General features: G+C 47.2%; 3 protein-coding genes across 3 annotated transcripts in view; 1 reads left to right on the top strand and 2 right to left on the bottom strand.

Annotated features, from left to right (window-relative positions):
* The window catches only part of mcm3ap (minichromosome maintenance complex component 3 associated protein), a 38103-nt gene extending 19345 nt beyond the window's left edge, over positions 1-18758 (bottom strand). Inside the window, exons 1-21 of the mRNA XM_080780161.1 lie at positions 18375-18758; positions 17829-18126; positions 17463-17576; positions 14798-15002; positions 14311-14561; positions 13208-13289; positions 12850-13000; positions 12363-12595; positions 11709-11848; positions 11025-11222; positions 9505-9681; positions 8195-8286; positions 6647-6809; positions 5939-6099; positions 5331-5563; positions 3847-4169; positions 3295-3395; positions 2926-3057; positions 2163-2276; positions 736-888; positions 46-243 (exon numbers count right to left, since the gene is read on the bottom strand). Of these exons, the coding sequence (XP_080636287.1) occupies positions 46-243; positions 736-888; positions 2163-2276; positions 2926-3057; positions 3295-3395; positions 3847-4169; positions 5331-5563; positions 5939-6099; positions 6647-6809; positions 8195-8286; positions 9505-9681; positions 11025-11222; positions 11709-11848; positions 12363-12595; positions 12850-13000; positions 13208-13289; positions 14311-14561; positions 14798-15002; positions 17463-17576; positions 17829-18126; positions 18375-18634 (3779 nt within the window). The 5' untranslated portion in view covers positions 18635-18758. The remainder of the gene's footprint in view (positions 1-45; positions 244-735; positions 889-2162; positions 2277-2925; positions 3058-3294; positions 3396-3846; positions 4170-5330; positions 5564-5938; positions 6100-6646; positions 6810-8194; positions 8287-9504; positions 9682-11024; positions 11223-11708; positions 11849-12362; positions 12596-12849; positions 13001-13207; positions 13290-14310; positions 14562-14797; positions 15003-17462; positions 17577-17828; positions 18127-18374) is intronic.
* LOC308326042 (uncharacterized protein) lies at positions 18655-24974 on the bottom strand (the record flags this gene model as incomplete). The annotated part of the gene is made up of 7 exons (XM_080778853.1): positions 24911-24974; positions 23122-23405; positions 21040-21152; positions 20245-20322; positions 19593-19893; positions 18765-19479; positions 18655-18727 (listed from the first exon to the last, which is right to left on the bottom strand). The coding sequence occupies exons 2-7, from the start codon at positions 23315-23317 to the stop codon at positions 18655-18657; spliced, it is 1476 nt and encodes a 491-aa protein (XP_080634979.1). The 5' UTR covers positions 23318-23405; positions 24911-24974.
* Positions 24975-26294: 1320 nt separating this feature from the next.
* Positions 26295-26538, top strand: part of LOC308326031 (signal transducer and activator of transcription 1-like) — a 21220-nt gene continuing 20976 nt past the window's right edge. The window contains exon 1 of the mRNA XM_080778842.1: positions 26295-26431. The gene's annotated coding sequence lies outside the window, so the exon portion shown is untranslated. The remainder of the gene's footprint in view (positions 26432-26538) is intronic.

Raw genomic sequence — 26538 nt, 5'->3', positions numbered from 1 at the left:
ATAATTACCTGGTGCTGGAGAAGGTGACGGTGTTATATTAATTACCTGGTGCTGGAGAAGGTGACGGTGCCAGCGTTGCCCAGGTTGACCAGGCCCCGCGCCAGCTGTTCCATGCAGGGCCTCTGGGGGGCGCTGGGCGTCAGCGCCTTCAGCTTGAAGCGCGGGTCCACGCAGCAGGGGGCGGCGGGGAAGCCGCGCATCTGTCGCTTCAGCTGACGACGGACCGCCACCACGTCCAACCACCTGACGTGATCAACAACACGCCATTGGATTAGAAACCCATTCTGGGGGCGGGAACACCCTTTCTGGTGTTAGCATTATGCTGTGCTTTAGCTATTGAAAAATAGCAGATCTACAAGCTCGTAGCGCGCCACCGAGTGGCGCGCTACGAGCTTGTAGGTCTGCTGTTTTTTGGAAAAATCGAAGAACGACTGACATAGAAACATAGCTTTATCAGAAAACTGTCAGGATGTAGAAGAACATTTTTAGAATCTGATCTCAGGTCAGAATGAAAACTGTCAGGATGTATAGAAGACATTTTTAGAATCTGATCTCAGGTCAGAATGAAAATTGTCAGGATGTAGAAGAACATTTTTAGAATCTGATCTCAGGTCAGAATGAAAACTGTCAGGATGTAGAAGAACATTTTTAGAATCTGATCTCAGGTCAGAAAGACCCCAGCGTTCCCATAGCCTGAAGGGCCTATCCCATTGGCTTTAATTAAGGGGCGGGTACCTTTTGATGTACTTGCGGATACGCTGTAGCTCCGCCCTCAGGATGTTTTCCACCAATAGGGCGACGTCGGCCTCCAGCGTCTCCTCCAATAGGACGGAGCATTCCTCCTCGGTGCAGCGAGAGATAAGCTCCTCCTTCTCCTCCTGCGCCTCCCTGAGGGGGGCGCACACACACACACACGCACACGCACACGCACGCACACACACACACACACACACACACACACACACACACACACACACACACACACACACACACACACACACACACACACACACACACACACACACACACACACAAATTAACTTTGATTTTACAATATACATTGGGGTTCCAGAGATAGAAATGGTGTGGTCTGTTGACTCTGTTCTCAGCATAGACTGTAAAAAATATGGACAAAGCGTTCTCCGGGTCTAACATGAACGTAAAATTAAGCCTGTCAGTCCTTGTTATTGTAAGTCGCCATCTTTCTAGATCCGTTTGGGCTCAGCTGGCCCATTGGCTGGCCCAGACAACGAGGCGGGACTTCCCCCCTTCTTCTCTGTTGGTTTTTATTTTGACTCGAGTGGGTGGGGGATCCTGATCATAGACTGTAACGGTAGCCACGCCCCTCAGAACATACACGACTTTATGGTAATTATTTTTATAAATGGGACCATAATTTTCCAAAAAGAATATTATGACATTAGAAATGAGACTTTAAACTAGTGACTGGAAGCAGAAAGTATTCATGACCATGTTTATTAAGGTAATACAGTCTAGGTGAAGTTGGGCCCAGATACATGGACTTCTATGGGGCTATGGGTTTTCTGGGTCCAATGACAGCGCCACAACAGGCCATTATATGAACTTTCAGGAAATCCCGATTTCCTCAGTGGCTTCACAAAATATCTGTCTGACTGCCCCCCTGGTTAAATATCTGTCTGACTGCCCCCCTGGTTAAATATCTGTCTGACTGCCCCCCTGGTTAAATATCTGTCTGACTGCCCCCCTGGTTAAATATCTGTCTGACTGCCCCCCCTGGTTAAATATCTGTCTGACTGCCCCCCTGGTTAAATATCTGTCTGACTGCCCCCCTGGTTAAATATCTGTCTGACTGCCCCCCTGGTTAAATATCTGTCTGACTGCCCCCCTGGTTAAATATCTGTCTGACTGCCCCCCTGGTTAAATATCTGTCTGACTGCCCCCCTGGTTAAATATCTGTCTGACTGCCCCCCTGGTTAAATATCTGTCTGACTGCCCCCCTGGTTAAATATCTGTCTGACTGCCCCCCTGGTTAAATACCTGTCTGACTGCCCCCCTGGTTAAATATCTGTCTGACTGCCCCCCTGGTTAAATATCTGTCTGACTGCCCCCCTGGTTCTCAGGCACTCACTGGGCAGCGGTCTCCGTGATGCTGTGACCTACAGGTCAGAGGTCAAACTCACCGTATCTGCTGGGCAGCGGTCTCCGTGATGCTGTGACCTACGACCTCCTGGATGAGTTCTGTGGCCAGACTCACACTGTAGTGGCTGAGCAGAACCTCCTGCTCCTGTCTCCTCCTAGAAAACATCATTATTATTATTATTATCATCTAGTACTACTGTAGTGCAGTGCTCTAGTCTATCTATACATGCACAAAGTCTCAGTACGTGTGTACATACGTGTGTACATACGTGTACATACGTGTGTACATACGTGTGTACACGTGTACATACGTGTGTACATACGTGTGTACATATGTGTATACGGACTCCCGATCATAGACTGTAACGGTAGTATGTTCTGTAACCCTCAGAACATGCGCGACTTTATGGTCATTTTCTTTAATGAATGGGACCATAGTTTTCCAAAAAGAATATTATGACATTAGAAATGAGACTTTAAACTAGTGAGTGGAAGCAGAAAGTATTTATGACCATGTTTATTAAGGTAATACAGTCTAGGTGAAGTTGGGCCCAAATACATGGACTTCTATGGGGCTATGGGTTTTTTTGGGCCCAATGACAGACAGCGCCACAACAGGCCATTATATGAACTTTCAGGAAGTCCCGATTTCCTTGTACATACGTGTGTAATCCACGTAACTGGAGAACCGTTCTAATCTAATAAATCTAATCTAATCTAATTAAATAAAGGTTGAAAGAATCCATTCTAAAGTACTTCATATTATTATTATCATTATGGCCAGCAGGGGGCAGTCATTCCAACCTGGCTTCGTCCACTTTGCGTTTCTCCTCAACGATGCGTTCCTCCTCCAGATGGATCTGATTGGACGAAACCTCCCGAAGCTCCTCCCCCACCACCTCTCTCACCAGCGCCTCCGCCTGGACACTGCTCTCACTGCAGGGCGTGCACACACACACACACACACACACACACACACACACACACACACACACACACACACACACACACACACACACACACACACACACACACACACACAGTAGTGGGGGTCATCTCTCTCTCTCAGCTCTGTAGAAGACTCAATCGCATACTGTAATGTGATTACTGTAATGTAATTACTGTAATGTAATTACTGTAATGTGATTACTGTAATGTAATGTGATTACTTACTCCAGGGCTGCGGAGGTGTACGCGAAGCCAGCGAGCGCGACCTGGTTGACCTCCGACCCCAGCACCTCCTCCACCATGGTGTCCACCTCACACACAATGTCCTGCAACACATTAACCCATTCAGGACTGACCTTTAACCCCCGACCTTTAACATGGAGTCCAACTCACACACACACACAACGTCATTTTTCGTCTTAGTTTTAGTCGACAAAAACAACACAGGTGCAGGTGTGTGTGTGTGATTACCTCATCAGTGTAGACAGGTACAGGTGTGTGAGTGTGATTACCTCATCAGTGTAGACAGGTACAGGTGTGTGAGTGTGATTACCTCATCAGTGTAGACAGGTACAGGTGTGTGTGATTACCTCATCAGTGTAGACAGGTGCAGGTGTGTGTGATTACCTCATCAGTGTAGGCGGGTGCAGGTGTGTGTGTGATTACCTCATCAGTGTAGACAGGTGCAGGTGTGTGTGATTACCTCATCAGTGTAGACAGGTACAGATGTGTGTGATTACCTCATCAGTGTAGACAGGTGCAGGTGTGTGTGATTACCTCATCAGTGTAGGCGGGTGCAGGTGGAGGGGGCGTGGGCAGTTTGACAGGCTGCTCCTGGGAGGCGGCAGCGGAGGTGGGAGGCTGCTGTTGTGTGACGTCGCCGCCCTCCAGTGGCAGCGGTGGGGTGATGCAGGTGGTGTCCACCGGTGGCAGGCTGGGGGTACTGCTGGTGTCCTGGTGCTGTCGTAGCGGGGTCTGGGGTCTGGGGCGGGGGGCAGCGGCAGGGGGCGGGGCTTTGACCACGGGGGACGGCGGCCACGACGACGACTCACCGTCGCTGATGGTTTCCGACCGCACGACGTCCGGCTTCGCTGTGAACGCTGTGGACACGTCGATGATGATGTGTTAACCCATTCTGACCTGAGATCAGATTCATACGAGGTTTCCACTGGACACACACTGGTCTGATTAACCCATTCTGACCTGAGATCAGATTAAAAAAAATGTCAGTGGTTCTTCGATTTTTCAAAAATAGCAGACCTACAAGCTCATAGCGCGCCACTCGGTGGCGCGCTATGAGCTTGTAGATCTGCTATTTTTCAATAGCTAAAGCATAACATGATGCTAACACCAAACTGGGTGCCCGGTCAGAATGGGATAAATATAATAATAATGTAAATGTACTCAATTTTACAATGTGTTAATAATTATACAAAAAAAGGTATTCAACATTTAAACCAGAACCGGAAGTTGCATCAAAATAGGAGCTCTGGGGTGCCGGAGTTGTCTGAGCGCTTTTACTCTGAAAGCCATGAACCGGAAACACTTTCCTAAAAAAGTTGACTTTACAAAGTTGACCTTACATTGCGATCGTTTTCATTTATACTATATATGATCCAAAAAGCGTTCATATTTTGCGGGAGAGACGGATGAGGAGCAGAAATGAAGCGCCAGCATATCGATCTATTCAACACCACGGAGAGCGCCCTGGATTAGGAGATACGAGTCATTCTTTCCGCCATGCTAACATGCAGGTCAATGACAAGCTAATAATTGCCCAGAGCGTTAGCATACGGCAAGCGAAAGGCGAACGGACAAAAAAAAAAATTAAAGGAAAATTTCGGAATATTCTTATCTGGCCCCGTATCATTGAGGATGCGCTATAGGACGTCCAACGACGTCCAAGGAACCTCTCGGTTCGAATCCTTAAGACGGCCTGAGGCGTCCAATTTAAAAAATGTGTTAAGAAAGAAAAAACAAATGGCGCACATTCTGAACACACTGTGTGTGTGTGTGTGTGTGTGTGTGTGTGTACCTGGTCCGCGGGGGGCCTCGGGGGGGGTCTCCCCCCCTCCCCCTCCTCCAGGGAACTTGTTGTGTGTGTGTGTGTGTGTGTGTGTGTGTGTGTGTGTGTGTGTGTGTGTGTGTGTGTGTGTACCTGGTCCGCGGGGGGCCTCGGGGGGGGTCTCCCCCCCTCCCCCTCCTCCAGGGAACTTGTTGTGTGTGTGTGTGTGTGTGTGTGTGTGTGTGTGTGTGTGTACCTGGTCCGCGGGGGGCCTCGGGGGGGGTCTCCCCCCCTCCCCCCCCTCCTCCAGTGAACTTGTTGTGAGCGTCGAAGCTGCAGACGGGGGTGTGGGGGGGAGGCGGGGGCAGGGCCCCCCCGTTCACCACCTGGCCAATCAGGGCGCTCATCTTCCCCTGGATGACCTCCGACCTGCGCTGGGACAGGGCCAGCTCCGGCTCCTGATAGGCCGTCCGGCTCAGCTCCACCTGGCTGTGGGGGGGGGGGCGGAGCCAAGAGGGTGTCATGTGATGTATGACATCATTCAGCATACCGACCAATTAAAACACCTCGAGCGCCCAATCAGGACGGAGTTATCCGTTCTATTGATTAGTAACGCCCAATCAGGACGGAGTTCTACGTTCAATTATTATTATATTCCATGTTGATCTGATCCAAAGCGCCAGCTCTCACCCAGCATTCTGACGTCACCCCAGGTGGATGCGTGCACGAGACCTCACCCTTTAGGTCGCTTCTCACCCTCAGGGCGTTACTGTGTGTGTGTGTGTGTGTGTGTGTGTGTGTGTGTGTGTGAGACTGTGTTATGTGTTATAATAATAATAATAATAATAATAATAGTAATATTACCCGTCGCAGAGAGCCAGGCCGTACTGCGTCATGTATTCCGAGGCCTCCGCAGAGTGGGGGAACATCAGCATCCTGGTCATGTCCTCAACGGGGAAGCTGGTGGAGCGATGAGAGCCCACCGTGTGGGCCACGTTCAGGGTCTTCAGGGCCTTCGCTCTGACCTGCACACACACACAGTTGTTGAGAAACAGCTCCTAAAACATTATTTGACACTTTTGGCTGTTGCAAAACAGCTTCTAACCATTATTTGACACTTTTGGTTGTTGAGGAACAGCTCCTAAAACATTATTTTACACTTTTGGTTGTTGAGAAAAAAAACAACACTGCTGTACAGAGTAATCTAGTAAAGAGAGTAGTTCTCTTTCCATCTACACAAAATCCCTCCACCCCAAAAATATATATAAAAAAGCAGATCTACAAGCTCACAATATGTTGGGGATGAGAACCACTGCATTAGAACTGTTGACCCATTCTGACCTGAGATCAGATTCTAAAAAAGTCCCGACAGTTTTCTGAAAAAGCCATGTTTCTATGTCAGTCGTTCTTCGATTTTTCAAAAATAGCAGACCTACAAGCTGCCACGAGCTTGTAGATCTGCTGTTTTTCAATAGCTAAAGCATAACATAATGCTAACACCAAAAGGGGGTCCCCTCCCCGCCCAGAATGGGTTAAGTATTGCAGTAAACACCAGAGGTGTGTTAGTATTACCTGGTTGAAGTATCGGTGCAGTAAACACCCGGGCAGGTAGGTGGCGCTCTTCACCAGCTTGAAGAACCGCACAAAGTTGTTGCAGTTCAGAGCAGAGAAGCACTGCACGGCAAACTGGACCTCTGGGGAGTTACGGACCGCGGGATGGTACTGTTGGACCTCCCTGTAACACACACACACACACACACACACACACACACACACACAGTAAGGCACACACACACACACACACACACAGTAAGACACACACGCACACACACACACACACACACACACAGTTGAATTATTTTATTTGGATCTGCACAAGAGGCGTAATACAATAGACCCAAACACTTCAGAATTAGGTTATACATTATATGGTCCAACCAGATATAACTGCTGCACATGCTTAACACACAGAGGGAAAAGGAAAAAATATATATATATATATATATATATATATATAGCACATTGTTGACATACTATTACTTGATACTACTAGACAGGATGTTTGTTTTGGGTTTTTTAAGCCACCTAGGGATAAATGAAACAACGCCTTATTCTCCAGACAGACAGACTGCCCATAGTAGCTGAGACAGAACAGTATTTAGCCAGCTTTTTTGCATTTGTTTTTAGCAATCCACACACACACACACACACACACACACACACACACACACGTGTGGGGAGTAAATAATTAAAACAGTGGACTGGGACCCATATGTGGGGAGTGAACACTAACTCGGTCAGTGTCCAGGTCCCATATGTGGGGAGTGAACACTAACACGGTCAGTGTCCAGGTCCCATATGTGGGGAGTGAACACTAACTCGGTCAGTGTCCAGGTCCCATATGTGGGGAGTGAACACTAACACGGTCAGTGTCCAGGTCCCATATGTGGGGAGTGAACACTAACTCGGTCAGTGTCCAGGTCCCATATGTGGGGAGTGAACACTAACTCGGTCAGTGTCCAGGTCCCATATGTGGGGAGTGAACACTAACTCGGTCAGTGTCCAGGTCCCATATGTGGGGAGTGAACACTAACTCGGTCAGTGTCCAGGTCCCATATGTGGGGAGTGAACACTAACACGGTCAGTGTCCAGGTCCCATATGTGGGGAGTGAACACTAACACGGTCAGTGTCCAGGTCCCATATGTGGGGAGTGAACACTAACACGGTCAGTGTCCAGGTCCCATATGTGGGGAGTGAACACTAACTCGGTCAGTGTCCAGGTCCCATATGTGGGGAGTGAACACTAACACGGTCAGTGTCCAGGTCCCATATGTGGGGAGTGAACACTAACTCGGTCAGTGTCCAGGTCCCATATGTGGGGAGTGAACACTAACTCGGTCAGTGTCCAGGTCCCATATGTGGGGAGTGAACACTAACACGGTCAGTGTCCAGGTCCCATATGTGGGGAGTGAACACTAACACGGTCAGTGTCCAGGTCCCATATGTGGGGAGTGAACACTAACTGTGTTATAAACACTAACACAGTTAGTGTTTTTGTCGTGATATTTTAATACATCACAGGAAGCAAAAGGATCTCTTAGTTTAGTTCATTCACTGACCGCAGGATGTCTCCATCGTCCAGCTTCACCAGGATGTTGTACTGGCGGAACTCGGCCTCCTGGGGGCAGTAGACGCCGCGCGTGGCAAGATCCTGGTGAAACAACACAAGTTCTTTGTTGTCACCTGGTAACATTTCCGCATTTGGTCATGTTCTCAACTGGGAGTGTCCCAGGGTCAAGACATTCTGGTCTCGGGTAGCTAGGACCTTATCTGAAATATTTACAATGGAGATACCTTGCCTCCCTCAGATTATTTTGTTAAATGATGATTCCACACTCTCAATACCAGTCATTTAAAAAAAAAGTATTCTTTGCTGGAACTACTGCTGCAAAACATCTCCTTGTGTCTCTAGATGGAAACCTCCTCATAGTCTTTCTGTAAAAAAATGGAAAATACTATTTCTGAATGTATTAGGGTTGGAAATATCAATTGCGAGAGCTAATGGAGCAAAAAGGCAGTCTATTGAAGCACTTACAGAGGCTGTAGAAAAGGTCAAAGCACAACTATAATGCCATATTTTACATGTACATGGATGTATGTATGTATTTGGTTAAAATGGGTGGGGTTTAAAAAAAGGCAAAAGCTTGCTCTGGTGCACTGGCCTAAAAGTGGGTCCTTAAAAACTGCTAAAACGTCTGTAATGTATGTATGTAGGTGGGTATGTATGTATGTGTGTAGTATTTTAAAAGGGGGGGATTTTTAGTAAAGAGCCCAGCCCATAAAACCTTCATATATTTAAAACAAATCCAAAATAAGGTTACCAGTGAAGGGCAAAATGCCTATTCACTGGGGACTATGCAAGGCAGAGGCGTCCACCCCCCTGAGTCCAAGTTAAGCTACACCGCATACCTAAAAAAAAACCTTTAAATGTACATGGATGTATGTATGTATGTATGTATGTATGTAACTATGTATGTATGTATGTATACTATGTATGCCAACTTTTCAATCTTTATTTATAAGTCTACCAGCCAAGATGCCTATATATTGTAAAATGTCAAACTAACTGATGAAATGTCTGTTCTTGTTGCAATGATAATTGGAACCTTGGGCAGGGTGGGGCGATGGGGGATTTGTCGTGAAAATGAAAAATGCTTAATAAAAACTTGGTCACAAAAAAATATATGTTCTCAACTGGTAACATGTCCGTATTTGGTCATGTTCTCACCTGGTACATCTCCTTCAGGCTCTGCAGACACTTGGTCATGTTCTCACCTGGTACATCTCCTTCAGGCTCTGCAGACATTTGGTCATGTTCTCACCTGGTACATCTCCTTCAGGCTCTGCAGACATTTGGCCATGTTCTCACCTGGTACATCTCCTTCAGGCTCTGCAGACACTTGGTCATGTTCTCGTTGTTGATCTTGGGGTCGAAGGTCATCAGGCGCTCCTCGCACAGGTGGTGGGCACAGTGCACGTGGAAGCGCGTGCACTTCTCGATGAGAGACACGGTGAGCGGACAGCACAGGTGCTGCTGGGTGATGTCCTGCATGGATACATGGTCATTTAGTTCCATGGATACATGAATTAATTAATTAATTTTATTTGTATAGCACCTTTCCAAACTTATAGTTACAAAGTGCTTTACAGACAGGTTATAAAACAGTAATCATAAAAAACATAAAAACAACAAAACATCAGATATAATAAAGCATGAAGAAAATAACAGGTCAATAAAACAATAAAAAACAATATTAGGAAAAACACTTGGCATACAGATGTGTTTATAAAAGCGTTTTAAAAGAAGGCACTGATTCTGCTAATCTAAGAGCCATTAAGGGCAGGGAGTTCCAGAGCAAAGGTGCCCGAGCCGCAAAGGCCCGGCCACCCCGAGTGACCAGACGCGTTGCAGGAGGAACTAGGAGGGCCCTCTCCGATGATCTAGGCAGGCAGCGCACAGGGTTTATGGGGTTGCAGCAAATCTCTTAAATAAATGGGAGCTAGACCATGTAGAGCTTTAAAAGTAATCAATAACATCTTAAAATCAATTCTGTAGCTCACAGTGAGCCAGTGAAGATTAGCTAAAATCGGTGTGATATGTTCACGTTTTCTCGTGTTGGTGAGAAGGCATGGTCCTTTAGTTCCAGTGACATCACAGGACGTCCTGCATGGATACATGGTCATATAGTTCCATGGATACATGTTTCTATATTTGGTAGATTTATAACCGACATGGATGATAAATGTTTCCGTAGTAACTCTGACCTTGACATTATGGATAATATATATATCAGAAGTTCTCATATTGTTCTCGACTACAAAGTACTATAGGGTGGGGGGGAGTGGTGCCTGTGTGTGTTTTCCCTAATCCTCCGCAGGTGGACTGAGTTATGATTGACACCTAGAGAAGCTGGCCCGTCTGTCAGGGAGTGATCGGCCCTGACTGGCTGTCGGTCTGGAGTGGGAGTGCTTCTGATCATGGCTCTCCCTACTCACCTCCTATATGAGTCAGTCTGTTCCTGGAAGACAACGGAGAGACAGGCCGGAACCCTCTCTCTCCCAACCGCCACACCGTTGTGGACTTTTGCTTAGTTATTCCTTAATTTATTCCCGTTCGGAAAGGAATTTGTTTGCTTTAGTTCTAGTGCTAATTTGTGTCTGTTTGCTAGGTATCTTTTCTTTTGAGTTTTACCTATATTCTGTAAAACATCCGTCATTTTCATTATTTAATTCATCTCTATATAAATAAATGTTCGCATTTTGAAGCTGGTGTCCTGTCGGTCCATTACATGTTACACTTAATTACCCCTAGACTAATTGTGTCGTAACAGGGTGCATGACACAAACATAAAGAATCTAGAATCTATGTATAATAAGTATAACTCTGACCTTGCGTATTGCCCGCGTGCGGTTCCACACAAAGTCGTACCAGTCCCGGGTGCTCTCCCTGCGCTGGTCCAGGATCTGCGTGACCAGGTAGTCCATGGTCTGCGACAGCACGGGGAGGGGCCGGAGCTCATGGGGGAGGGGCTCCTCCTGGTCCGCCGAGGAGCGGCTGTACTCCTTAATGGCCGTCTGGTGGTCTACCTAAATATACAGAACAATATATGAAATATATATGAAATATATAGAACATATACTGTACTCCTTAATGGCCGTCTGGTGGTCTACCTAAATATATAGAACAATATATGAAATATATAGAACAATACATGAAATATATAGAACAGTATACTGTACTCCTTAATGGCTACCTGGTACAATTGTACGCCCATTTCCTACACCAGAGAAATGGGGCGGCCAATCGGGACACGGTATGCAATATGGGCGGGCTTTGGTACAGTGACTTTCAATGCTTGAGACCTTTGACTGACAGTAGCTCTGACCAATTGCGTCAAGGAGAAAATGTTTCAACCCGCAGCCCTGGAAATGAAATCCAAGCTGAGCCTCCCCAGACTAATATACCGCGGTCCGTGCGATATTAGTCTGGTTTATTAACCAGGCTAGGACGGCCTTAACAGGCATTAAGGACGTTAGTTACCGTCTCGGTGTCGGGAGGGGACAGATAGTTACCATCTCGGTGTCTGGGAGGACCTCGAAGCCACTGAGCTGGTTGCGTGTCTCTCTCATGTAGCGTTCCTTCTCTGGACACATGTCCGGACACGTCCCCACGAACACCTTGGACATGTCCAGGTCCGTCCTCTTAGAGCGACCTGCGATGCACACACACACACACACACACACACACACACACACACACGCACACGCACACGCACGCACACAGTGTCTTAGAAGGCTGTGGACAGTTCAGAAACATTGTACGGATATTACTAGTAGAGATTAAAATGGGGTGCATTTTGCATCTCAAAACACAGTTTATAGTTAAGGGTACGCAATAAACCAACGTTCGATTTCTGTAGACTTAGATAGCATTTGATACAGACTTATAGCATGTGATGTAGACAGCACTATAATTGCATTGTATGTAGTCATAGCACGCCATAGTACATATGTATAGCATATGTATTTATTTAAAAGGTCTTTAAATAAATACGTTTTGAAATGCCTAAGGGGAAAAATGCATTGGGATTCATTTCCTGGGCCACTCGTTGTTCTGAAAGGGGGCGGGACTGCGACGCTCTATGGTCATGTACTACTATTTCTCTTCATAGTATTAGCCAATCGACACTGTGGGGGGGCGGAGCTACGGGGGCGGAGCTACGCTACCTTGACGCAGTATCTTGTCCCTCTGCTCCAGGAGGCGGTACTTCTCCTCGGCGGTCTCGGCCAGCTGGCCAATCAGGTGCAGGATGGAGGAGGGGACGGGGCGCTCGGAGGAGGAGGCGGAGCTGCTGGTTGGGGGCGGGGCGTCCGGGCCCGGCTCCTCCCCTCTCTGCTGACCGTCACTGTCCATCTGGAGGGTCTTAGCGGACGCTGGCTTCTTGACCGGAGAGCCGACACTGGACACACACACACACACACGTGTATGAAGCCATGAAACACAGGCAGAGCACAGCACAGTTGTCCTTTATGTGTGAACGGGGCCATGAAACACAGGCAGAGCACAGCACAGTTGTTCTTTATGTGTGTATGAAGCCATGAAACACAGGCAGAGCACAGCACAGTTGTTCTTTATGTGTGAACGGGGCCATGAAACACAGGCAGAGCACAGCACAGTTGTCCTTTATGTGTGAACGGGGCCTAAAGGCTTTACCTGCGGGGGTTAACGGTGGCGCCGACAGGTGGGACTCTAGGGGGCGCCGTTGGTCGTCTGACCGGAGACGAGGACGATGACGAGGAGCTCTGGGCCTTCGTCTCCTCCTCCTGCCTCTTCGGGGGGGCTCTCTTCCCCTTCTCAGCTGGACCTTAATTATAATTAACAATAACGATGTGCTTTAGTTCCCCCACAGCAACGCACTACTTCACCCCGTTATGCTGTGCACTTTTTCTAGTCTGTTTCTCAGAGGAGGGTTGAGGACACTTTAGAAACCTGAAGTGCGTGCAGCCGTACACACACACACACACACACACACACACACACACACACACACACACACACGGTTGATATTTACTCTGTTTCTTCCTCTGCCAGAGAATGTAGAGTTCGTGTCGCTGGAGGTTTTTGCCCTTCTTCTTCGCCTTGGCTGCAGATTCCTGAAGGAGAAACAGTTCAAACATGTCCGTGTCATAAAGCAGATTCCTTAACACTCCTGCTGCTAGACTATTCTGCTTGGCTGTCTTGGGCTATGCTAAGGGATTAACATTGGACGAAGGAACTGTTTCGGGGGCCACAGAAAACTGTTCTCTTATAGCGAGAATCACACCGCATACATCAAAAGAGAAAGCCCAACTTGTCCACTTCAATATATATTATTATATATATATAATATATATTTTTAAATCATGATTTTACCATCTTCCATTCTGGAGATATTGACTTTTTCTAACACCTGCTTTTTCCTGCACTCTGCTCGCTTGAAAAAACAGCAGATATATGGAAGGTTGAAGTTGACAGACATTTAAGTTCAGTTTTTTTACATGAACACAAATAATATCCTATACATACCATACACCGAATGAAAGCCCTGAATGTCTACTTTTAGGAGGAAAACAGTACACATTGTACACATATACAGTTTGTCAGTAATTGGTTATTGAATGCAGCTTGCGCCCACCAGAGAACTTTAGAGAAGGCATGGACCCGAATAACTATTATTCACAAAATAAGGCCTATAGCGACATGTACATACTATATACCGTATGAAACAGAATACTCTCTGCTTTCATAAGAAAAAAACCTAATACTGTAATAATAATAAAAATCACACCCCTGTGAAGTGAGCAGTGCAACAGTTGCACTGCTCACTTCACAAGGGTGTGATTTTTATTAGAGAGTCTTCTGTTTCATACGGTATATATAGTTCTAGTTAATAGTGAATAGCAGTGGATGGACTAACGTTGCCAGGTTCTGGTTAACAGTGAATAGCAGTGAATAGACTAACGTTGCCAGGTTCTGGTTAATAGTGAGCAGCAGTGTACATGGATAGACTCACGTGGTCTCTGAAGTGCACGCTGGCCAGGTTCTAGTTATATTAATAGTGAGAAGCAGTGAATGGACTCACGTTGCCAGGTTCTGGTTAACAGTGAGCAGCAGTGAGTGTAACATGGAACTCACGTGGTCTCTGAAGTGCACGATGGCCAGGTTCTTGTGCGGCCGGCAGTAGACGGTCCTCAGCGCTCCGTACTGAGAGAAGTGTTTGGTCAGGAGGTCCTTCTTGTTGAGCGCCGGGGGGACGTTCTTCACCTGCAGCACCACCAGCTCTAGGAGCTCATTGGGCGACAGGCCCTCCGTGCTCTCCGTCCTCTGGCGTCCGCCGCCGCGTCTGGCCGGGGGCGTGGCCGCCATGAGCTCCGCCCCCTTCGCGGCTTAAAATTTAATGAAATGATAATAATTATGGGCTGAGCTATGATGATTCTTCTACCGTTTGAGTCAGAATGAAACCAGGAGGCCTGGACGGTCAGCTCAGCCGTCTCAATGGGATATAGTTCCAATGTGTGGAACTATAGCCCATAGGCACCCCGCTTTGTCTCAATGGGATAGTTCCAATGTTTGGAACTATAGTCCATGCATTATTTTATTATATAAAATAAAGCCCACGTACCCGTGGTCTCCACCAGCTCTCTGTCCAGAGCCTGGGGCCCCCCCTGCCCCGGCGGGGGCCCCCCCATCCCCTGAGTGTGGATGGGGTCCATCCAATCTTCTGCTGCTGGTGCCTGGCCCATGGGAGGGGGCTGCTGCTGCGTTTGGGGGCTCCTGGTGTCCCGCGTCCACTCTGCTGCCTGGCTCATGGGCTGCTGCTGGGGGCTCTTTTGATGCATTTAGAAAAGCATAACCATAATTACAACATTATAGTCTTTTTGTAAAAACAAGCCCAAATTGATTAAATCAATTAATTACCAGCTGCATTGTTATTATTATCTGTGGGTCTGCTGCTGACGTTATGCCACTTTTTTTAGCTGCGCTCCGATGTTATGCTCAAATTAGTGACCCTAAAGAATTCTGAGGCAACATGGTTAGTGGAGACGAGGCAGCCAATCAGAACTGCTCGACTAGCCGTGCCGTTGCAGACGATGGGATGTTATGGGTTGTTGTTGCCAGTGGTGGCAACTGTCGTGACAGAAATAAGCTAAGCAGAGCCTCCAAAAACCAAACCAGGCAAGCAACTGTGAATGAATCCACGTTAGGCTGGAAATATGCAGGCTTGGCAACCAGTGTTGCCAACTGGTGACAGAGCAGGCTCAGCAGAAAATGATCTCCTGTCGGGACTTTCACAAGCTAATATTGACCAGCTTGCAGCTGGTAAAAATGGAAAATACTATTTCTGAATGTATTAGGGTTGGACATATTAATTTACGAGAGCTAATGGAGCAAAAAGGCAGTCTATTGAAGCACTTACAGAGGCTGTAGAAAAGGTCAAAGCACAACTATAATGCCATATTTTACATGTATGTATGTATGTATGTATGTATGTATTTGGTTAAAATGGGTGGGGTTTAAAAAAAGGCAAAAGCTTGCTCTGGTGCACTGGCCTAAAAGTGGGTCCTTAAAAACTGCTAAAACGTCTGAAATGTATGTATGTAGGTATGTATGTATGTATGTGTGTAGTATTTAAAAGGGGGGGCTTTTTAGTAAAAAGCCCAGCCCACAAAACCTTCCTATATTTAAAACAAATCCAAAATAAGGTTACCAGTGAAGGGCAAAATGCCTATTCACTGGGGACTATGCAAGGCAGAGGCGTCCACCCCCCTGAGTGTATGTATGTCTGCTTTTCAATCTTATCTGTAAGGCTACCAGCCAAGATGCCTATGTATTGTAAAATTTCAAACTAACGCAATGATTGCGAACGCAGTGATTGCGAACGCACTGAGCACTTACTATGAGACCTAGCAGATCATGTCTGTGTGTCTGTCTGTCTGTCCCGCTTTTGTGCCCATATATGGAGCTGAGTGATTTGTTTGCGATTGATGCAACACACTCCATATTTGGACGTATAGCTGCTTTGGGGACTCCTTATATGGTTATGGCTAAGTTAAAAACTTAACTTAAAAATAACTTAACTTAAAAAAATAATAACTTAAAAATAAATCTTAAAAAAACCCAAATATGTATGAGCCGCGTTCGCTTCCCGCGTTTGCGCGTCTTACTGGTAATTGGAACCTTGGGGAGGGTGGGGCGATGGGGGGTTTGTCGTGAAAATGACAAATCCACAATGCTTAATAAAAACGTAGTCACAAAAAATAACATTAATAAAATCAGCGATTCAAGGATCTCACAGTAAAGTCCAAAGACGTGTTTCCACTGAGGTCCTCTTCACACTGAACGGAAACACTACTTTAAAATACATCACAAACACACAACGGTACATAAACATTACATTATACAACACAACAAGTACGTCCCTATCCGTCCCTCTCTAAGAGGACCCTTTTATAGGGGAACCTTTTCCAGTAGCCATAGTTCAGTCTTCTGTTTAAAATGTCCTCAGATTGGAGGTCAGTTTAACACTGGTTTCCAGCAGCCATAGTTCAGTCTTCTGTTTAAAATGTCCTCAGATTGGAGGTCAGTTTAACACTGGTTTCCAGGCTGTTCCACCGTGTGGCTCCTATGGAGCGTCGCAGTCCCTCCCCCTTTCAGAACGACGAGTGGCCCAGGAAATGAATCCCAATGCATTTCTCCCCCATAGGCATTTCAAAACGTATTTATTTAAAGACCTCTTAAGCGTCGTACGAAGCCAACTCTTGTCGTGACAAATCATGACAACACACACAATATTTTGGACCAAACAAATAATTACTAAGAATTATTGTGTGTACCTGTTCTCCTGTTCTACTGTCTCTGCTGTTTACCTGTTCTCCTGTTCTACTGTCTCTGCTGTTTACCTGTTCTCCTGTTCTACTGTCTCTGCTGTTTACCTGGCTCCTGTTCTACTGTCTCTGCTGTTTACCTGGCTCCGGTTCTACTGTCTCTGCTGTTTACCTGTTCTCCTGTTCTACTGTCTCTGCTGTTTACCTGGCTCCGGTTCTACTGTCTCTGCTGTTTACCTGGCTCCGGTTCTACTGTCTCTGCTGTTTACCTGTTCTCCTGTTCTACTGTCTCTGCTGTTTACCTGGCTCCGGTTCTACTGTCTCTGCTGTTTACCTGGCTCCGGTTCTACTGTCTCTGCTGTTTACCTGGCTCCGGTTCTACTGTCTCTGCTGTTTACCTGGCTCCTGTTCTACTGTCTCTGCTGTTTACCTGGCTCCGGTTCTACTGTCTCTGCTGTTTACCTGGCTCCGGTTCCTCGGTGCTGGATCACCCCGTCTGGCCTCCTTCAGAACGCCGCTCAGTGCCCGGCCGAACAGGCCCGCCACCGGGCCCCGAGACCGCAGCAGAGGCCTCTTCTGTAACAACCAGGAGGAAAAACCATGATGGAGGCATTTGAGTTAGCTTCAAAAGGATCAGCTTAAGGCTCATTCATAGTCTGGATTTGTGTGTGCGTTAATTTAACAAAGGTGCAGACGATCAGAAATCAGCAGAGATTAAGCGACGTTTGCGCTACTCTATGCCGTATTGAAGTGGACTCGGCCGCAGACTTTTTTTTTTCTCCCTGGAAATAAAAACGTCTGGGTTTCCGAGGCTACCATAACGCTGACCTGTGATTGTCGAGGCGTCTCCCCCTCCGTCTGGGGGCTCTCCTCCTCCTCCTTCCTGGCCCTCTCCGGTCCGTCGGGCCCCGACGGGCTCTCCTTCCGCTTGGTTCCTTTGCCGGGCCGCGCTGCGAACGGGTTGGATTCCCCCGTGGCCTCCCTGTCGCTCCTCTCCTCTGCGGCGGGGGCGGGGGCGTTGTCTTTGGCTTTCTGGGGGTCGCCGAACGCAGACGGCTGACCGAAGCCGCTCGCCTGACCGAAGAGTGGCGCTACGGTCTGTGGCTGGAGCACTTTGGTGGAGAAGCTGAGAGGCAAGACGAGGAGAGGCAAGGCAAAGGGGATTAGCATTATTTTATTATGGTTTTGTGTTTTATAGGCATCATGCTATACTTTTAAGCTATTGGGGAAAGATAGCAGATCTACAAGCTCGTACTGTAGAATAGATCTGAATAGTTTTGCCAATTTCTGCATAGTATTTGTGAGGTTAAGGTCAGGACTGTACCCTGTACTGATTACATTACTGTCTGACTGTACCCTGTACTGATTACACACCTGAACGTAGACGGGGTGGTGGGCTCGGTGGGGGGTGCAGCGTTGGTGCCACAGGGCGAAGAAGCCGGCTGGGAGAAGGTGAACTGCAGCGCCACAGCGCCTCCGGTGGTGGAGGAGGAGGTAGAGGAGGAGATGGAGGAGGCCTGAGGCGGAGGCTCCTTCTGGGTGGAGATGTGAGCAGGCTGGGAGAAGCTGAAGCCCAGGGGTGGAGCTGGTGCTGGAGGAGGAGGAGGAGGAGGAGGAGGAGTGCTGCTCTCCATGCCAGACCCAGCAGCACTGCTCAGTTCAGGGTTGTTGTTGGAGGAGGAGGAGGAGGAGGGTAGTGGCGGTTCAGGGCTGGCGCTGAAGATGGGCTTAAACAGCACCTCGTTGGAGGGCTTGAAGCTGAACTGGGGCAGCGCCACGCCCTGCGGCGCAGAGCCAAACACCCCCACAGCAGAGGACGGTGCGCCCTGCGCCGCTGAGCCAAACACCCCCACAGCAGAGGACGGCGCGCCCTGAAGCGCTGCAGAGCCAAACACCCCCCCAGCAGAGGACGGTGCACCCTGCGGCGCAGAGCCAAACACCCCCACAGCAGAGGACGGCGCACCCTGCGCCGCTGAGCCAAACACCCCCACAGCAGAGGACGGTGCGCCCTGCGGCGCAGAGCCAAACACCCCCACAGCAGAGGACGGTGCACCCTGCGGCGCAGAGCCAAACACCCCCACAGCAGAGGACGGCGCACCCTGCGCCGCTGAGCCAAACACCCCCACAGCAGAGGACGGGGCGCCCTGCGGCGCTGAGCCAAACACCCCCCCAGCAGAGGACGGCGCCCCCTGAGGCGCAGAGCCAAACACCCCCCCAGCAGAGGACGGCGCCCCCTGAGGCGCTGAGCCAAACACCCCCCCAGCAGAGGACGGTGCCCCCTGAGGCGCAGAGCCAAACACCCCCACAGCAGAGGACGGCGCGCCCTGCGACGCAGAGCCAAACACCCCCACAGCAGAGGACGGTGCGCCCTGCGCCGCTGAGCCAAACACCCCCACAGCAGAGGAGGAGGAGGAGCCAGTGGACAGAGGCTGGCCGAAGGGGGTGTGTCCAAAGGAGCCTGTGGTGGAGGAGGCGGAACCTGTGGACAAAAAAAATTAAGGTTTGAATCATGTGATCCTTTTCTGGTTCCGATTGATAATGACAGTTCAATTCCATGATGGGAGTGGGAACTAAACACTCGCTCTAACGCACCTGTGGTGGTAGTGTGGGAGGCAGCTGACGGAAGGCTGAACACTGAAGGCTGCTGACCGAAGCCTGGAGGCTGCGGAGGCTGCTGACCGAAGCCTGCGAGAGGAGGAGGCTGCTGACCGAAGCCTGTAAGAGGAGGAGGCTGCTGACCGAAGCTTGGAGGAGGAGGAGGCTGATGCTGACCGAAGCCTGTAAGAGGAGGAGGCTGATGCTGACCGAAGCCTGGAGGATGAGGAGGCTGATGCTGACCGAAGACCGACTGCTGCCCGAACGCTGGAGTCTGTCCGAACACGGCTCCACTCACCTGGAGGGAGCGGAGCAGCGCAGTATATGACAATTAATTGTCATTGTAAAAAAAAAAAAAACATTAATAAATTGCGTTTTCGGCATAGGAAACTGGAACTTGCATTATAGAATATGCTTCTAAATATGTATTTGATTGATGGTAATAACAGTAATAACTAGAACGGCACTCTGTCGAGTGCCTACTTGCGTGTTGCACACTAGTAGGACAAGCAGAGCCTACTACGAACTGCTACGAACTGAAACCTACCTTCATTCCGTCACCATCGAGAGCCAGTTATGCTTCTAAACATGTATTATATTGATAATAATTAATAATAAGGATATTATAATTATTCATAATGATTCTGACCTGTCCAAAAGCTGCTGTGCTGCCACTGCCCGCCCCGAACATAGAGCTGATGCTCATAGCGCTGCTCTGACCAAAGGCCTGGGATAGGATAGAATAGAATAGAACAGATCATTGATTAGTCCTTCAAAACCGGTCTCAAAGGGCACCTATACGGACGGCTGCAATTCGAAACTGGCCCCCGTAAAATCTGAATCCCCCCCCCCCTTTTTCCCCCTCACTGTATATGTTTCTTTTCCCTTTTTACCTCCTTTATGATGAATTCCTGTTCTGTTCTTTGACTATATAGAAGTGTCTATTTGTACGTCTCTAAATCTTTTGATGAATTGAACAAGGTGGACCCTGTTGTAAACAAGTGTAATGCTTAATTGGGTCGTCCACTCACAGTTAACAGTCTCTGTATTGAGTTTGTGCTTGAAATGCACTGTAATGTAATTTAATTGTTGTACAAATATAATTTATGAAAAGCTACTACAGTGAAGTCTGTTCACAGAAGTTGTCGTAGGATAATGTGGGGATTATCTGACGAGGTACCATTTGAGGGGGCAAAACCTCGCATATACTAAAAAATACTAAATTGTTTATAGGGTCAATATAATAAGTAAAAAATAATATAGCCTTTCCACAGGAGTATCTTTTTATATTTTTCCAAAAAGAATACAAACTAAACAGCCAATAGCATATTACAAAGTTATGTGGAAAAATTCCGGGAGGAAAAATGGGCAAGCACATGGGGTGAGTTGTCCAGTATTCATCACAACAACAACACTGGAGAGCATGGTAACCATGGTAACCTGCCTGGCTCATGGGGGTCGCCGGTTCAGATCCCTGCGGCGGTCCGAACAGCGAGGAGGAGGACGGCGTCTGTCCAAAGGACGGCGTCTGTCCAAACATGGAGGTCACCGCTGAGCCTGTACGTGGGACACCATTTATCACATCTTTTAGGGTTAGGGGTGTTAACAGTTCATTAACCCATTCTGACCTGAGATCAGATTCATACGAGGTTTCCACTGGACACACACTATGGTCTGATGAACCCATTCTGACCTGAGATCAGATTCTATAAATGTCAGTCGTTCTTCGATTTTTTCAAAAATAGCAGACCTACAAGCTCGTAGCGCGCCACTCGGTGGCGCACTATAAGCTTGTAGATCTGCTATTTTTCAATAGCTAAAGCATAACATGATGCTAACACCATAATGGGTTCCCGTTCAGAATGGGTTAACCCATTTTGGGGCGGGAACACCTTTTGGTGTTTCAAGCATTATGTTATTTTTGAAAAATCGTGAAAATGTGCCTGAAATCTTTGAATACATGTTCTTTCAGAGCGAGTTTTTTAACTCAAATCTTTGCTACTGAGAGGGTCCCTGGAACAACACATTTTCAGATGGGGGGTCAGCGGCCAATGTCATATTAATATATATATATATATATATATATAAGTGACATAGAAACATGTTTTAGGTCTAAATGGGTTAAAATCACTGTTAAGAAATGATTCAATTAAACAAAACAGTTAACAACTAATCGAAAGTTCTGCGGTTACATCATTGGGCGGTTCTCTGTGAATGTAATGGTGTGTGTGAGTGTGTGCGTGGCAGAGGAACCCTCCTGCCCCTATGGGCCTCATGGCTACAGAAACAGGAGATAGGCTCCTGCCCCCTATGGGCCTCATGGCTACAGAAACAGGAGATAGGCTCCTGCCCCTATGGGCCTCATGGCTACAGAAACAGGAGATAGGCTCCTGCCCCCTATGGGCCTCATGGCTACAGAAACAGGAGATAGGCTCCTGCCCCCTATGGGCCTCATGGCTACAGAAACAGGAGATAGGCTCCTGCCCCTATGGGCCTCATGGCTACAGAAACAGGAGATAGGCTCCTGCCCCTATGGGCCCCATGGCTACAGAAACAGGAGATAGGCTCCTGCCCCTATGGGCCCCATGGCTACAGAAACAGGAGATAGGCTCCTGCCCCCTATGGGCCCCATGGCTACAGAAACAGGAGATAGGCTCCTGGCCTCTTGGCTACAGAAACAGTAGATAGGCTCCTGCCCCCTATGGGCCTCATGGCTACAGAAACAGGATATATGGACTCCTGCCCCTATGGGCCTCATGGCTACAGAAACAGGAGATAGGCTCCTGCCCCTATGGGCCTCATGGCTACAGAAACAGGAGATAGGCTCCTGGCCTCTTGGCTACAGAAACAGTAGATAGGCTCCTGCCCCCTATGGGCCTCATGGCTACAGAAACAGGATATATGGACTCCTGCCCCTATGGGCCTCATGGCTACAGAAACAGGAGATAGGCTCCTGCCCCTATGGGCCTCATGGCTACAGAAACAGGAGATAGGCTCCTGCCCCCTATGGGCCTCATGGCTACAGAAACAGGAGATAGGCTCCTGCCCCCTATGGGCCTCATGGCTACAGAAACAGGAGATAGGCTCCTGCCCCCTATGGGCCTCATGGCTACAGAAACAGGAGATAGGCTCCTGCCCCTATGGGCCTCATGGCTACAGAAACAGGAGATAGGCTCCTGCCCCCTATGGGCCTCATGGCTACAGAAACAGGAGATAGGCTCCTGCCCCCTATGGGCCCCATGGCTACAGAAACAGGAGATAGGCTCCTGCCCCTATGGGCCTCATGGCAACAGAAACAGGAGATAGGCTCCTGCCCCCTATGGGCCCCATGGCTACAGAAACAGGAGATAGGCTCCTGCCCCTATGGGCCTCATGGCTACAGAAACAGGAGATAGGCTCCTGCCCCTATGGGCCTCATGGCTACAGAAACAGGCTCCTACTCCCTATGGGCCCCATGGCTACAGAAACAGCAGATAGGCTCCTGCCCCCTATGGGCCCCATGGCTCGGCAAGGCTTACTCACTTACCTCCAACAGCTGGTGTGAGTCCCTGCATCATAGCGGACTGTGGGAACGTTCCAGACTGGAAGAACGCTGCCCCCTGTGGCTGAGAGCCGAACGCAGACTGGAACATCCCCGGCTTGTTGCTGCCACCGCCACCGCCCGGAACCTGGAAGGCGCCCCCTTGAGGCGAAGCCCCGAACAGACCCCCGCTGGGATTCATGTCACCGGGGCAGAAACTAAAGCATCGATGTTTGTTTGTCCGTTTGCTCTGTTTGTTTTTCCTCCGTCTTCTTCTTCGCTGCAGATTCCTGAAGCAGAAAAATACATGCAAACCAACCCATTTAGACCCGAGCTTGTAGATCTGCTATTTTTCAATAGCTGAGGTATAACATAATTCTTAAAACACCAAAAGGGGTTGACGGTTTCCACCCAGAACAGCTTTAAAGGAGAATTCCATGCTAGAAGGCTTTCTTACCTTTCTTTGTAGTTGTTACGTCCCCACCAAAGAGGTCCAGGTGTTATTTTGTGCAAAAGCTCCTTATTGGCTATTTCCCCTACCATAAGCCCTCAATGAATTGCATTGAATTGAATGGGGCTATGGGGTGTTGTGCTAATTCGCTTATTTCCATCGCTCAAAATTATTATTTCTTTGAATATATCCTCTCTTCATAATGTAAATAATATCCCAAGCGGCACACTTTACTACTTATTTAGATGGAAATAAGCAAATTAGCACAACACCCCATAGCCCCATTCAATTCCCATTCAATGCAATGCAATTCATTTAGGGCTTATGGTAGGGGAAACAGCCAATAAGGAGCTTTTGCACAAAAAAACACCTGGACCTCTTTTGTGGGGACGTAACAACTACAAAGAAAGGTAAGAAATATAAGAAAGCATTCTAGCATGGAATTCTCCTTTAATGACTTTCACCAAAATGTGGGACGCCCTACCAACAGTCATTAAGACATGTGAATCCCTTGACTCCTTCAAAACCGCTCTCAAAGGGCACCTACGGACGGCTGCAATTCGAAACTGGCCCCCGTAAAATCAAAACCCCCCCCTTTTCCCCTCACTGTATATGTTTATTTTCCCTTGTTGCTTCCTTTATGATGAATTCTTGTTCTGTTCTATAACTATATAGAAGTGTCTATTTGTAAGTCTCTAAATGTGTTGATGAATTGAACAAGGTGGACCCTGATGTTGTAAACAAGTGTAATGCTTAATTGGGTCGTCCACTCACAGTTAACAGTCATTGTATTGCGTTTGTGCTTACAATTTACAATTTAGGCATTTAGCAGACGCTCTTAATCCAGAGCGACTTGAAATGTACTGTAATTCTACAAACTGTTAATAAATATTTCAATCAATCAATCAATGTAACACATGGAACCAAATGGACCGTTATGGGTCCAGTAGGTTCCTCCATAGAGATGTGGGGGTCCTAAATGACCAGGTTTGAGAACCACTGATCTTGTATTGTGTGTTATATGTCTGTGTCAAGCTATTCAGACTACTGACGAAAACTCTGAATATGTTGACATTATATCAGCCTGTCTGTCCACTAATATTTTAATTAGCACACAGGCTACTGTCAATTAGACAGAAAGACAGACAGACAGACAGATAACACAACACAACACAACAACGTGTCTGTGTTTGTGAACGCAGCTCGTAATTTAAGGTATTTTAAGGCCCCTTAAAGTTACAACGTGGATTCTCTGACGTGTGAAACTCATTTCGAAGTGTTGCAACAAGCGAGCCGCTTCGTTAGAGTGTCATAATTAAACAGTACGTTAAATCAACCACTTACTGTTAGCCGTTTAGCCGTTAGCAGGTTAGCCTTCTTCTTCTTCTTCTGGCGCACAGGAAAAAAACTTTGTTTACACTCAGTTCCGCTTCCGGTCCGGTCCGTCTGTGTTTTGGTCTCGGCTGGAGTCCGTTCCGCTTTTCATTTAGTTCCCACCTCTTTAAATCTGTCGACTTTTTTATTTTACCTTTACTGTTTGTTTTAAAAGGCAATATAGTACCGTAAGTCATGGTTTACGGAGAATCACTTGGTTTATTGGCGTCACTGCAATGCAGTGGTTCTCAACCAGTGGTCCGGGGACCACCAGCGGTCCTTGAAGGGGTTCCAGGTGGTCCGGGGACCACCAAAAATCTGTGTACTTGTATTATTACTGATTGTTTTAAAGGAAAAAAAGTACCTCAAGTCACGGTTCACGGAGAATCACGTGGTTCAGCAGGGTGGACAGCAGTCGGTGTTGCCAAGTCTGCTTATTATAAGCATAGATCTTTGGCTTGTTTTCATGGAAAGTAGTTTGGAAAGTTCACATAAAAAAAAAAATAGCCTATATATTTTTTGTTTGTTTTTTCACTAGTAACTACTAATAGAAGTACTTAATTTCCCCCAACCATGTACAAATATGTCTTGTACGAGGGAGATCCCCGGGATAAAAATGTATAAAAATGTATTCCGCTCCTATGCCACTAAAATCTGGAACGCCCTGCCAACAGCCATTAATACATGTGAATCCCTAGACTCCTTCAAAACCGCTGTCAAAGAGCACAGGTCTATGGACGGCTGCAACCTCTTTCTCCCTGTAGGGCTACTGTACTATACTAGGCCTACATGTTTTACCTCTTTTACGAATATGAATTTAAATGTACGCATTATGTATACTGGGGAATAAATAATTAAAACCAATCAATCAATAAATCAATCAATCGGGTTGTTAGAATATTTCAAGTAGTCAAAGTATCAAATATATATAGTATGAATTTCAGGCAAAAATACCTGCCACTTTATTTTTTTACCCACCCTTCTATGTTTAAATTAATTGCATTACTAAAATCTGAAAAACAAAAAGTAATCTATAAATTGGGTGCTTTTCTGAAAAATGTTCTTCCACTGTACAAATAGGGAAAGCCTTCCGATATGTCTATGTATATTATCGTGTAATCTGTAATGTATTGTATAGCCTACTTCTGATTGTATACTTTTATGAATCTGTGCTCCAAACCATGTGGTCGTGAGTTAAATAAATGATGACGATGAAATAATCCACTGTTTTAAGTTACAATAAAAATTTAAATAAAATAAAAATAAGTTGTGCTTCTTGAAGATGTTTTTGTTTTTCCAAATAGGCTTAAAAGTGCTCACGATCTGGTTGCTTGTTTCTCTACCAGAATGTGGCAACAGCGACAGTTCTGACAATAGGCATGTAACTACAGTATTATAGCATGTGTGTGTGCGTGAAGCCAGGAGTTATATCCGTGTGACAACTTTCCGTGTGACAACTTTATATACTACACTATACACCACACTGCTCAGGTAACAACCACTATACTTTAATATACATTTATTACTGTATTTATGGCTGTTGATTTGTTTTATAGAATGTGCTTTTACATTTTGGGTGTCGACTGTCTATAAACACA

The sequence above is a fragment of the Protomyctophum bolini genome (assembly GCF_963924005.1).
Source record: "Protomyctophum bolini genome assembly, chromosome: 2".
NCBI classification, from domain to species: domain Eukaryota; kingdom Metazoa; phylum Chordata; class Actinopteri; order Myctophiformes; family Myctophidae; genus Protomyctophum; species Protomyctophum bolini.
This window is presented reverse-complemented; position numbering and strand designations above follow the sequence as displayed.